At 41.1% G+C, this 13,065-nt stretch overlaps 3 protein-coding genes across 3 annotated transcripts; 2 read left to right on the plus strand and 1 right to left on the minus strand.

Moving 5' to 3' along the window:
* Positions 1 to 7,640: 7,640 nt before the first annotated feature.
* On the plus strand, positions 7,641 to 9,683 carry EPUS_08917 (uncharacterized protein; the record flags this gene model as incomplete). Its single annotated transcript, XM_007806912.1, has 1 exon — positions 7,641 to 9,683. The coding sequence occupies one exon, from the start codon at positions 7,641 to 7,643 to the stop codon at positions 9,681 to 9,683; it is 2,043 nt and encodes a 680-aa protein (XP_007805103.1).
* A 111-nt stretch (positions 9,684 to 9,794) lies between these two features.
* EPUS_08918 (uncharacterized protein) lies at positions 9,795 to 10,535 on the minus strand (the record flags this gene model as incomplete). The annotated part of the gene is made up of 1 exon (XM_007806913.1): positions 9,795 to 10,535. The coding sequence occupies one exon, from the start codon at positions 10,533 to 10,535 to the stop codon at positions 9,795 to 9,797; it is 741 nt and encodes a 246-aa protein (XP_007805104.1).
* A 364-nt stretch (positions 10,536 to 10,899) lies between these two features.
* On the plus strand, positions 10,900 to 12,633 carry EPUS_08919 (uncharacterized protein; the record flags this gene model as incomplete). The annotated part of the gene is made up of 1 exon (XM_007806914.1): positions 10,900 to 12,633. One exon carries the CDS (start codon positions 10,900 to 10,902, stop codon positions 12,631 to 12,633), a length of 1,734 nt encoding a protein of 577 aa, XP_007805105.1.
* Positions 12,634 to 13,065: the final 432 nt, after the last annotated feature.

The raw sequence follows: 13,065 nt of genomic DNA on the forward strand, positions 1-13,065 counted from the left end.
CATAGATTGCTTATTAATCTCAGACAGACACAAGATGCTAGCAGCGGCCAGCATAACAAAATACTGACGTCTCCTTAATGACCTCAAGGCCCTTAAGATAGTAACGCTATAGCTAATAAAGGCTAGGGCCCTCCCCTAGTTCTTGTTTACAGCTAAAAAACTGTGTGTCTAACTGCTAACTGTAATATAGAGCCCTATACACCCTGTTAAAGCGCTCTAAAGTAGCTATCTAGCCACTAGTAATAAGGTTTTCCTTCTAAAAAGGTTTTCTTATACTTTATTTTACTTATTTTACTTGCTTTAAAGACCTCTAATATCTTTATTTATATATACCCCTTATATAGACTAGCCCTAAGCTAGGACTATATTAGTATAAGAATTAAATTAAATTAAATTAAATATTACTATTATTAATATATAATCTAATTTTAATAAAATATTATATAAGTTAAAAAAGAAAAGATAATAATGTTAAATTATTGCTAAGCCGCTAGTATATTAATAGTCACATAACTTAAGGCTATATCTGTTTAGGCCTAGTGTTACTTACTAGCCACTAAGTAAGATTGCACTTAAACTTCGAATAAAAGTTAGATTTAACTTCTAAATAGTTTACTATATTAATTAGTTAATTAAGTATAGACATTTATAAATAGCAAAAGTAGTTTAGCGTTACTTTTAATAGATTATAAGCCTGGTGAGTACTCTCTAAACGCTGACAAACAAACAGAATACTAAGCAATTAAAGGAGATTATAATTAGCAGTATCCTGTTACCTTTATTTAGCAACTACCTTAAAAGGTCTAAATCCGCCTAGGCAGTTTCAGGACCTTAAGCTAATTAGACCCCCTTCTAGCTTTAAAGCTCTTCTGAACCTCTCTATAGCCTTTAAAGCCTATCTAAAGCCTTCTTAAGATAAGCAGCAACAATAATAACGACCACAAGAAGCAAGAGAAGCTTAAGAGCTTTGAGAACTGGCCTTATTAGTCCAATTTAGCCTATCTACGTCTAATAGAGAAAGAGCTATAGAGATACATCGCCCCTGGGCTACTAAATAACCTAAATAATCATAGGGCTGTAAGGGCAGTATATTACCTAAAGAGAGACGTTAGTAATAAGCTGTTCTAGGGCATTAAGACTATTAATGACTTATGACTTATCTAGAATTATCTTAAATCAGTATACTCATAAGTAGGGTAAGGCGTTATTTACATATCTCTACAAGAGCTCTTCTCTTATTCTGCTAATTATAAGGCTCTTAGCCTTAAGAAATCTATTAATACTTATATTAATAAAATATTAGCTATTATTAAATAGATTTATATAGCTATCAACCCTACAAAAGACATCTAGGAGGATATTTAGATAATTTAGCTCTTTAAAGGTCTCTCTTCCTAATTTAACAGCAAAAAGAGCATATCCTTAACTAGAAGGATATAAAACTAGCTAATATTTAGAGCAGATACTTGCCTCTAAAGAAGTACGAATAATATAAACCTTAAGACAGGCCTGTTATCTAAGACAGTAATAAGCGTAAGGTTTAGAAGCAAGTAACGTAAGAACCTGGCTAAGATCTAATGCTATAACTGTGATAAACTTGGCCACTTCGCAAGAGATTACAAACTAGCTAAATAGACTAAAAGAAGCATTAATAAGAAGAGAAATACTACTAAATTAAAGCAGCTAGTATCTAAACACTATATTAATCAGGTAAAGGCTAATAATAATATAAAAAGCGACTCTGAACAACAAGAATTCCTTTATAGCGTTGTTTACATATTAAAGTTGAGTAAGCTTAATAAAGAACATAATTAGTATATTAATTCTTGCACTAGCAAATATATTACTAGCTAGAGCAGTTAGTTTTAAGTACTAATAACTGCAAATGAACGATTTATTACTGCTAACGCTAGCACTATTATAGCTAAACAAGTTAGTATTATTAGAATTAAAATAGAAGATAGCTATATAAATATTAATAATGTAGTATACATGCCTACTTATACAAGTAACCTCTTATCTCTCAGCTAATTAAAGTTAAATAAAGTGAAATACGTGAATATAAATAACTATATAGTACTTGTTATTAATAAAGAAATTATCGCTTACGCAACTCTTAAGGACAACCTTTTCGTGCTTAATAGTATTTATACTGCTATCCTAATAGCTGTGTAAGGCAGACCAACATTTAAAACAGCTAAGGACCTATAATAGCAACTATAATACTGTCAACTCGGCCACACAAGCTATATCTAAGTCGCTTAGGCTAGCAGGATATCTATTAGTATGGATTTAGCTGCTTTAGATATAGACCCTGCTATTACTAATATAGAATTAGCCCTCTTTAGAGAAGCAAACAAGCTCTAAGAGAGTAGCCAAATCTGTAAGCCCTATATTAAAAGTAAGCAAACTCAGATAATTTATTACAAAGGAAGCTAAAAGGCTACAAGGAAGCTTAAATTAGTTTACTCTGACCTCTAAGAACCTTATTATCCTGCCTTTTTTCGTGGTAAGCATTACGCTATAGTCCTAAAGGACAACTATATAAAGAAGAGCTAGATAAACTTCTTAACACAGAAATTAGATATATATAAGTACTTTAAGAACTAGTACACTATAATTATTACTAAATCAGGGTATTTATTAATAGCACTTCAAGTTAATAAAAGGAAAAAATTTATAAGTATCACCCTAAAGGACTATTATAAGAAAAAGGGCATATCTATTAGCCTCTTTATACCTTATACCTCTAAGTATAATAGGTATACAAAGCAAGTATAAAGAACTATTTATATAATAAAGGACTTAATACTAATTAATAGTAATCTGTTAAACCACTTTTAGGTAAGGGCTATAAATACTACTAATTATATCTAAAATTAACTACTAGCAAGAGAAATTAAGATAACTCTTAAGCAGGCTTAGACTAGCCAGATACCCTATCTTAGTCATTTATAAATATTTAGTAGTACGAAGTCTGATATCAAGAGGACCTAGACAGGCATTCTGATAGGGTACATGCTAATAACGAAGCAGATTTGTATATAGAGTCTTACTCAGCAAAACGCCTATACTATCTTAGTATACACTATTAACAAAAGCTGTAAGAGAGCTAACCTCCTTATATAGCACCCTCTACCTCCTCTTATGAATACCTTATAAAGGGTATATATAGAGAGGGCATAGCTAGATATATTAAGAAAGAGAGGTAAGCCCTGAAAGCAAGCTAACAATGTCATAGATCTAGATAACCCCTTGCCTGTATAGGCAGGAGATTTAATTAAATATTTTGAACAAGACAAGTCTAAGAGAATTAGACTAAGTGAGTTAAGTATATAGCTAGTAAGAGAACCGTCTGTTATAAAGCGGCATAAGATAAGCGAGCGATAGCTGTAACAGCTCCTTAGTCAGGCAAATAAGTCGGGCACTACAAGTCAAAAGAGGACCTCTGTAAAGGTTACAAAAGATCCTGCTGTATTAAAATGATTCGCCCCTGTAAAAGACGTAATAAGAGGCACTTACAGAGCTTAAGACGCTATAGCTGCTACAGGAACAGGAGTCACCTTGGCGTTAAAAGGAGTACAGTTAGGTAAGAGTCCTAGTATACTTGCAGGAGGAAAGATAGCACAACTAGACTATAACAAAGCAGTATAGTTAGGTAAGAGTCCTAGTATACTTAAAGCTATTAGAGAAGTAGTAAGTACCCTAGCGTAAGAGAAAGTTTACTATTAGTATATAGAAATAATATAATTAGGTACAAGTCCTAATACATCTGCAGATAAAGAATAAGTAGTATAGTCAGGTATAAGTCCTAGTATGCTTAAAGTCAAAAAAGAAGTAATATATTTAAGTAAGCGTCCTAGTATATTTGTAAGGGCTATAAAGGCAAAGCAGCCTAATTACTTTAAAGACTTAAATAAGGCAACTAGAAAGACTATTAATATAGTAGACACTAGTAAGTACCCTAGCGTAAGAGAAAGTTTACTATTAGTATATAGAAATAAGGGCTACTTAAGGCTAGATAAGCTAAGGACCTATATATAAGCAGTGACAGACCCTGTATATAGTAGGTAATAAAGAGACGTAGTTAATAAAGAACTGTAGAACCTGAGCACCTACCAAGCCTAGAGAATTAAGAGGCTACTTAAGGACTAGAAGTTAATAGAGTACAAATAGATGTTTAAGATTAAGAGAGATAAAAATGGCTAGCTAGCAAGATATAAGGCACGGCTTATAGCATAAGGCTTCTTACAGATTTATAAGATTAATTATAAAGAGACGTTTACTCTTATTATTAGAAGAGAGTCCCTTAGAATGTTTCTCGCTATTGTTATAGTAAGAGATATAGAACTATATTAGATAAATATAGTTGCTACCTATCTAGCTAGCGAGTTAGGAAAAGAAGATAAGCAGATATTTATATAGATTCCTAAAGAAGTATCACTTAAGGAAGGGCTAAATAAAGACTAATAAGTATGCAGAATTATTAAGAGCCTATATAGACTTAAGTAATCTATAAGGAAGTAGAAAAAAAAGCTTATAAGCGTCTTAAGAACTAATAAATACAGCATATTAAACAGAGATCTAAGCATATTAATATCTAGTGATAAAAGAACAATTATTAGTATATATGTAGATGACCTGCTGCTGACAGCAAAGGATCTAAAAGCCATCCGCTAAATTAAAGCCCTTTTCTAGTAAAACTTTGATACAAAGGACCTAAGAGAAGCAAGGATGATTATAAGGATAAGGATCAGAAAAGACAGAGTTTACTAATAGTTATAGATTAATTAGACTATTTATTTAAGAGAGATTCTTGTTATAGAGGGCATAACAGACTATAATGCTATAGTTATACTAATAAAGCCTGATATATTTATAGCTTTAGATAAAGAAGAAGATATAAAAGAGACTAATATTTAAGTGTATTAAATACTAATTAAGAAGTTACTATATCTAGTATATAATATAAGGCCAGATATTAGTTTCTATATTAGCTATTTAAGTTAATAATATATAAATTTATATATAGGGCACCTTAAGACTATAAGAAAGGTCTTATAATATTTTAAAAGGATACCAGATATAGGTCTTAAATTCAAAGTTAACTATATTATATAAAACATGTTATAAAGGGAGCTATAATTATATAGATATACAGATGCTAGTTTCACAGAAGATTTAGACAACAAAAAGTCGATAACTAGCTATTTATTCCTATTAAATAGCGCAGCTATCTCTTAGACATCTAAAAGGCAAAGGATAATATTAATATCTAGCATAGAAGCAGAGTACCTAGCTATAGAAGCAGTAGTAAGACAGGCTATATAGATTTGACGCCTTCTTAACGAATTCAGCGCAGAGTAAGCGACAGTAACCCTCTACAGAGACAACAAAGACTGTTTGAAGCTGATACGGAACCCTGAGCAGCATGATCGAACGAAGCACATTGATATCCAGCATCACTACGTGCGGCAGCTGGAAGAAGAAGAAGAAATTCAGACCTCCTAGGTATCAACGAAGGATATGTGGACGCGTTCCTAGATGGAAAGAACTGCGAGGATGAAGATTTTCCAGTCCGATTGGCGCACGCGCAGGGCAACAGGCGGACCGCAGGCAGGAGTGCAGGAGCAGGCGCGCCGCAGACAGATATTTAGACAGAGGGACAGTGCGAAGCAGCTGCTTGCAACAGCGCAACCTGTTGCTTGTGGTGCGTGCAGCTTAGGCAGCAGGTGGAGTGTTGAATTGCTGCCAAGCCGCTAGCATACTAGTGGTCACATGACTTGAGGCTATGTCTGTTTGGGCCTAGCGTCACTTACCAGCTACCGAGTAAGATTGCACTTGAACTTCGGATAAAAGTTGGATTTAACTTCTGAACGGTTCACTATATTAATTAGTTGATTAAGTGTAGACATTTATAGATAGCAGAAGCAGTTTAGCGTTACTTTTAACAAATAAGACTTTAAAGAATATTATAATTATTAAGATAAGAAAAAGGTTAATAGCTTTTTTAAATAAGATAACTATTTAATAACTTTAAAATATATTAATTTTATATTTATATTCTGCCTTAATTATAGAGTTATTATATATATATATATAAGGCGCCTTATTCTTTTACTTACTAAATATAAGGATCTTGCTTATTTAAATTTAAAGGTCTAAATCTCCTTATCTTTTTTAACCTTATTAGAGGCATAGAGGGTGTCAGAGAGGCTTACTTTAAACTTAAGTCTGACCTTAAATGTCAACACTAACCCAGAATGAGCTGGCGACGGGTCTAGAGATACATATCTCTTACAGTCAATAGTTTAACAACCGTTTCCAGTCAAAGGGCAGTCTTAGGATAATGTCACGTGTCACGTTGGAAGCAGGCGACGAGTGCGCAAGATCTTCAGCCCATGTTGAGTGCTATCCTAAGACTGCAGAGCCGACGAGGATGGCATTAGGGTCGCTCCTATATAGCGAGCATGCCCCTTACTAACGCGTAGTGCCAATCAATACCCGGCGGCCCTAGCGCTAGCGGCCGACAAGCATGGCAGCCGTGACAACTTTAAGTCTTAACAGAATCTTATTTAATATTAGTTTATTATCTATAGCAAAGATGTTCCCTCTTATCACTAACGCCTTTCACTCGCGTACAAACTTCTAAGGGGACAAGCACAGAGGTGTCCTATTGATCACGTAAGTCACTTCCACATCCACCAGCTGCAGGGCCGGTTTCAGGTCCGATTATGAGTCGGATACTTGATCATCAGATGGTTTTGATAACCCAATTCCTCTGTCGAGGTGGTGTTTTAGTTCCGACCGATCGTGACGCGTACGTTAATCGACGGCGTTTCGCTATCAACCACCACGAATTCATTAGCTTCTTCATTATATATCATATTATTAAATAGAATTTTAAGAGTTAGCTCTACTTCTATACTAGCTTTAGTATAAAGAAACAGCTTATTTAAGCTAACTATATAATTATTCTAGAGCAAATTGTTGCTCCTGAATAAGATAAGAATCACGTTTTAGTCAAAGATAATAATGGGCCTTATAATACTAAGGGCAAAGGTCTTAACAAAGTTAAAGCACTTAAGAACCTTCTAGGGATCAAATAGGATATGAACCCTGCTAATTCGCCAGATCTCAATCCTATTGAGACTATCTGGAGGATAATAAAGCAGCGCTTGAAGTCCAGGGGGGTTATCTTTGAAGAAGCTGTGCTGCGTCAAGCTATCCAGGAGGAGTGGGATAAAATAACCATTGAGGAGATTAATAGGGCTATCTCAACAATGCCAGATAGAGTAGCTGCCCTAAACGAGCGAAATATCTTCGAAGAAGCTATGCTGCGTCAAGCTATCCAGGAGGAGTGGGATAAAATAACCATTGAGGAGATTAATAAGGCTATCTCAACAATGCCAGATAGAGTAGCTGCCCTAAACGAGCGAAATGGGCGCCCTATCCCCTATTAAATAGCTTTGTAGCATAGCAGGAATCTGAGAAGTCTCATAAATTTTGGCGCCAAGCTTCGGGCCCAGACCGGTGGTGAGCTCGGGGCAGATTTTTCTTTACTTGGCATTGGATGCGGAGAAATTTTGACTGTCCATGCAACAACTCTGTTCTGTGATCTGGCGAAAACAAGTCCAACAATGGCATATGGAAGGCCAGCGAAGAGGCGGAGATTGAGTCCGCCAACCGATCTCAAGTCCGTCTCAGGAACGATAAAGTCGATCGATTTATTCCATCGAGCGGCGGAGTGGGATCTTGAACAAGACTATGAACAACGGTCGAGGTTGAACAAGCAGAGGGAGACCACAAAATTACCAATCAAGACTGCAGAGGGCAGATTAGAGCGTCAACAAGAGATACCTTCACAAGATGACGAGTCAGATAGCTATCTAGGCACCGGTAGCGAAGCAGATCAAGGTGGAGCGGACACTCCGCCAACAGAGGAAGCCGAAGAGCCATCACATGTCCCGTTAAAACACCAACTTGTGGCAGCAAAGGAGGAATTGGCAAGGATTGCAGGGCTGATGAATGAGGATCCCGAAGAGCACATTGGCTCTTTTAAGAAGCTGGCCGCAGTCGCCGGCTCTACGGCTCACCCCAATGTCAAGAAACTGGCACTGGCTACTCAGTTGGCGGTCTACAAAGACGTCATACCTGGCTACCGAATCCGGGAATACAAAGATGAGGACCTTGGAACAAAAGTGTCGAAAGAGGTCCGACAGACAAGGCAGTACGAACAAGCTTTGGTTACAGGATACAGGCGATATGTTGAGGAGCTTGCTGCAATTACCAAAGCCGGCGCGGGTACAGAAGAGACATCCGGTTTGAAGCTTGTGGCCATCAACTGCGCATGTGCTCTCCTGCTTGCAGTTCCCCATTTTAATTTCCGTGCCGAGTTGCTCAGGATAGTGGTTGATCAGCTGTCAAGTCGCCTTCCCACCCCTTACTTCGCGAAGTGTATCCAGACTCTCGAGGACTTTTTCGACGCCGACGATGATGGTGCTCCATCGCTCGAAGCAGTGGGTCTTCTCACAAAGATGATGAAGGCCAAGGACTATCGCATAAGAGAAAATGTTCTGAGTACTCTCTTTCATTTGAGGCTGTTGTCCGAGCTCTCTGTTAAAAGCTCCACGTCGAAGACAGACCAACTTGACGAGATTCCCATATATCGCGGAAAGAAAACGAAAGCCAAATGGCAACCTAGGTCCAAGAAGGAGCGAAAGCTTGCCCGAGAACGCAAAGCGGTCGAGAAGGACATGAAGGAAGCAGATGCAACTGTGACCCATGAAGACCGAAGTAGAATGCAATCTGAAACTTTGAAAATGGTTTTCACTGCCTACTTTCGCATCCTCAAGCTGGGTACTCCTCACCTTATGGGTGTCGTACTTGAGGGGCTTGCTAAATTTGCACATCTTATCAACCAAGAATTCTTTGGCGACCTACTAGAGGCCCTCAAGGACATCGTGAATGAATCTTCCGTTATTGACGAGGAGGCACTTGAAACTAAGGACAACGAGGATATTTTCGAGGAAATACCCAGCACCCGGAACATCACTCGCGAATCACTTCTGTCCATACAAACTGCGTTTACCTTGCTCGCCGGCCAAGATGTGTCTAAATCTGCCTCTGCGCTGCATTTAGACCTTTCTTTCTTCTCATCTTACATATACAAAACACTCTATCAGTTATCTTTGGACGCAGATATCGAACTCGGGCCAAAATCCTTACACCTGTCAGATCCTCACCCGTCTTCCAAAGCTAATTCGGATCACCAGTCTCGGAACAAGGTCAATGTTTCGACCCCAATGCTGCTACTGGTACGAGTTCTGACGTCGATCTTGCTGACTCCTTCAGCGCCTCCACCAACCATGACTGCTGTAGCATTTTACAAGAGATTGCTCACGACGTCTTTGCAATTACCAGAGAAATCGAGCGTGGCACTTATGTCGCTTCTTTCAGAAGTCGCCCAGAAACATGGTCGCAAGATCGAAGCCTTATGGTACAGTGACGAGCGAAAAGGTGATGGCAGTTTCCAGGGTCATAGCGAGAGTATAGAAAACACCAACGTGCTTGCGCTCGGAAGCGGTATCTGGGAGACAGAGCTACTGAGGCATCACTTCTCGCCACGGGTGAGAAAAGAGGTGGCTGATATTGACAAGCTTATCCGGGGGCTGAACAGATAATCACAAGTAAGCATGACACGAACGCCCGACCAGAACCCTACTAGTCTCATCGATCGTCGCGTGAAACCGTAGTTTCACCACTGCTAGGACTACTAGCAGAGAACATAACTGTTAGCAGTTACCATATACTCCTGCTCCTGCGCCAGCCCGACGCCTTACCCTTCTGCTTGCTTTTTCGCAAAGTCCCAGGCACCCAAGCAAGACCATAAGCTCCCAGTCCTCGCCGAGATCAGCCTTCAGCTGCAACTTCCCCTTCTTGCTCCAACTCTTCAAGTTGTCGAGGTACACTCCTAGTACCTCGCCTGTTTTCTCGTCTACAAGCTTGTAGTTCCAATTGATCAGCTTTCCAATTCCTTGCACGCCGTCGGCAGAGTCCCGGGTGCGTTGCCAAAGGAAGGATCTTCGCTCGTTGTTGACCGTCATCTCGAAGCAATACTTAGAATGGCCAAGACCCCAACTTATATTCTTCATGTTCTCCCAAACCGTATCCTTCTCGTTGGTATCTGGGTCGCCCAGGCCAAGCTTAAGGTCTGAGGACAAGCGAAACCGTGCAACACCGACAATGGGGGCGTGCTTGTCTATTCCTTGACGCAAGACAACATCTGGAGCAGATGTAAATTCGTGGATCTGGGCGAAGTAGATGATATTCTTTTGCTCATCGCAGATTTTCAGGTCGAGTTTTCGGGTGAGATAGAAGCCATATGTCTTGAGGTGAGGGGTGGATTTGGACATGGCGTTTTCCAAGACACATTGTGAACGTACCGTGGAGGACTCGGACTCTCTACGGGTGGGAGTAGGTAGCTTGAGCTTGTATTCGTCGTCGCTGTCGTATGGTTTGAGCTTTTCGTCCATCGTGGATCTGGTGTCTACAGGAAAGCCTGCCTGACGGAGAGACCTGACATGAACTGTAATTATATACTTGTTCTGCGTCGTATGCCGACCCCTTCGTATTCAAAAGAACATTTTGGCCTTCTATCCATGGTGGTGAAAAGCTGCCTCGGCTATCTTGGTTGGCTAACGTGGCTGACGGAAAGTGGTGGATAGCTGTGTCGATCTCCCCCCACGACTAAGCCTTGCCACGCGTTACTGGTTGAAGTAAGTCAAGGCTCTTATGGACCTGCAAGCCTCTTGCACTTTGCTCTATCCAGCCATTCCTCACGTATCGCAATCGACGTATCTCTCGGGAACCTAATTGGTGGTAGGCCTTTGCACGAGAATGTCCAACGTGCTTTCGATTGCACCCTTGCCGACGCCTCCAACTGGGACGTCACAGTTCATTGGCGGCTCATATGCGGGGTTTGGTATTGAACCATCCAACCTCTACTCTTACACTGGAGGCTCTGTCACCAATACCTTGTCGGTGAATCTGCTAAACAACTTGGCGAATTATACTGGAGCACCGCCACATCTGCGCATTGGTGGCAATACAGCTGATTACATGATCTATGTCGCTTCACACGATAGCTACGATGTCAGCCCCAACCCCGACGCGGTTGGCCAAGGCAGATTTGCCACTGACAGCTTGATATTCGGCCCTCGATATTTCGAAGTTCTCGACAGATTCCCTCCGGGGAGTCCGATCACGTTCGGCCTCAACCTTGCCTACAGCGAGTCGGACTACCTTGATCAAATTGTCTCGTCGGCTGATGCAGCAAGGACTGGCTTGAAGAACGTGGACCTGGTCTCCTTTGAGATTGGCAACGAGCCGGATCTGTATCTTCAGAATGAATTTCGCAGCGGTCAGTGGGATGGCGAGGTCTATACCGACCAATGGTTAGATCGGGCCAGCGCTGTGTATCAACGAGTTCTGGAGCCAAATGGCATTCCAAGCAACTTCTTTGAGCCAGGGTGTACCGCTTCAACGATTGGAAATAACTTTCGGATCGAGGACCTGGTCAGCTTTGGCATTGCTGAGACGAATGGTTCCGCCAATTCTTTCATCAGTTCATGGAATCAACACGACTACTATTACTACATCGGAGTGTCGTCATACGAACTAACCATGGAGCGCTTTACCGATTTCTCGACAACCATAACCCAGTTCCGCGATTGGACGCTCCAGGTGCAGCAGGCGACGGACACTGGATATCCTTACTTGCTCAGGGAGATGGGAGTGGTAGGGCCAATTGGCTATGCCGGAATCACAGATACCTTCGCCGCTGCCCTCTGGACCTTGAACTTCTTCCTGTATGCGGCTGGGCTAAACATATCATCAGTGCAGATGCACATGACGGACAATAGCAACGCCAGTGCGTGGCAGCCCATACCTTTCTATGGCAAGCAACCCTATATCCGCCCTGTCTACTATGGTTATGCAGCCATGGCACAACTCATTGGACGAGGTTGCTCTACCCAGGTGATAGGGATACCGTTTGAGACATTCCCAGCGGGATACGAAGACCGCATCGGAGTTTACACGACGTATCAAGAGAGCAAGTTGGCTGCTTTGGTCTTCATCAACAGCTTCGTTGCCAATGCTTCCGATGACAAGGGGAGCCTCACCATCGATGTTTCATTGCCGGACTTCTCTGGTCAGACGCTCTATTTGTCCTATCTGACAGCAGAAGGCGCCGACTCCACCCAGGGTACCACTTGGAATGGCATCAGCTATGATGTCAGCGGTGATGGCTCACCTACCATAGTCAGCTCTGACACACGGAATATCACTGTCGGCAGCGATGGAAGAGTGTCTGTCGAGGTGAGAGACAGCCAGGCAGTGGTGGCGAACATTGGTTCGGTCATTGGCTCCGCACCTGCTCCAGCGGACAGGGTCTGTGAAGCTGTGACCATGGCTGAGGTCACACCAACGAGCTTTTCCATATCAGCCGCGACATCCATACCGGCATCTTCAACCCCATCTTCGAGATCTGAGAGTGGAGCCATAAGCATGCCCTGGAGCTTTCTTCTCCTTGGTCTCCTTGCGTTGCCGGTACTGGAATTTTTCCCTTGATGCATCTGAAAGGGCGTGAACAGAGTCATACAATCCCAGCGGACATTGGCTTCTAGAAATGTGTTATCAGGGGCCACCTTATCAGAGCTATATCGCATGTGGACGACGCCGCAATAATTGAATTAGCTTTGCATGGCATGGTCTGACTTGAGAACGGAAATGGTGCGAAATGTATCTCTTGAGCCCCCCTGTATCGGGCTTCAACGTGTACATAGCTTGAAGGATAGAATAATACTCCGTAGAGTGTTCCTCTCAGACATTTCGTAGCCAACATTGGAGGAGACGCGTCTGACGCGACTTTCGTGATTAAGCCGGAAACGGAAAGGACAGTTTTGCAATGTGGCAGCCACGAGAAACCACCGAGAATTAGAGGCCAGGAAGCGGAAAGGAAAGGAAAGGCAATTTGATGTCAAATTTGTCAAATTTGTCAAA

Source organism: Endocarpon pusillum, assembly GCF_000464535.1.
Source record: "Endocarpon pusillum Z07020 unplaced genomic scaffold scaffold6370, whole genome shotgun sequence".
Classification (NCBI taxonomy): Eukaryota; Fungi; Ascomycota; class Eurotiomycetes; order Verrucariales; family Verrucariaceae; genus Endocarpon; species Endocarpon pusillum.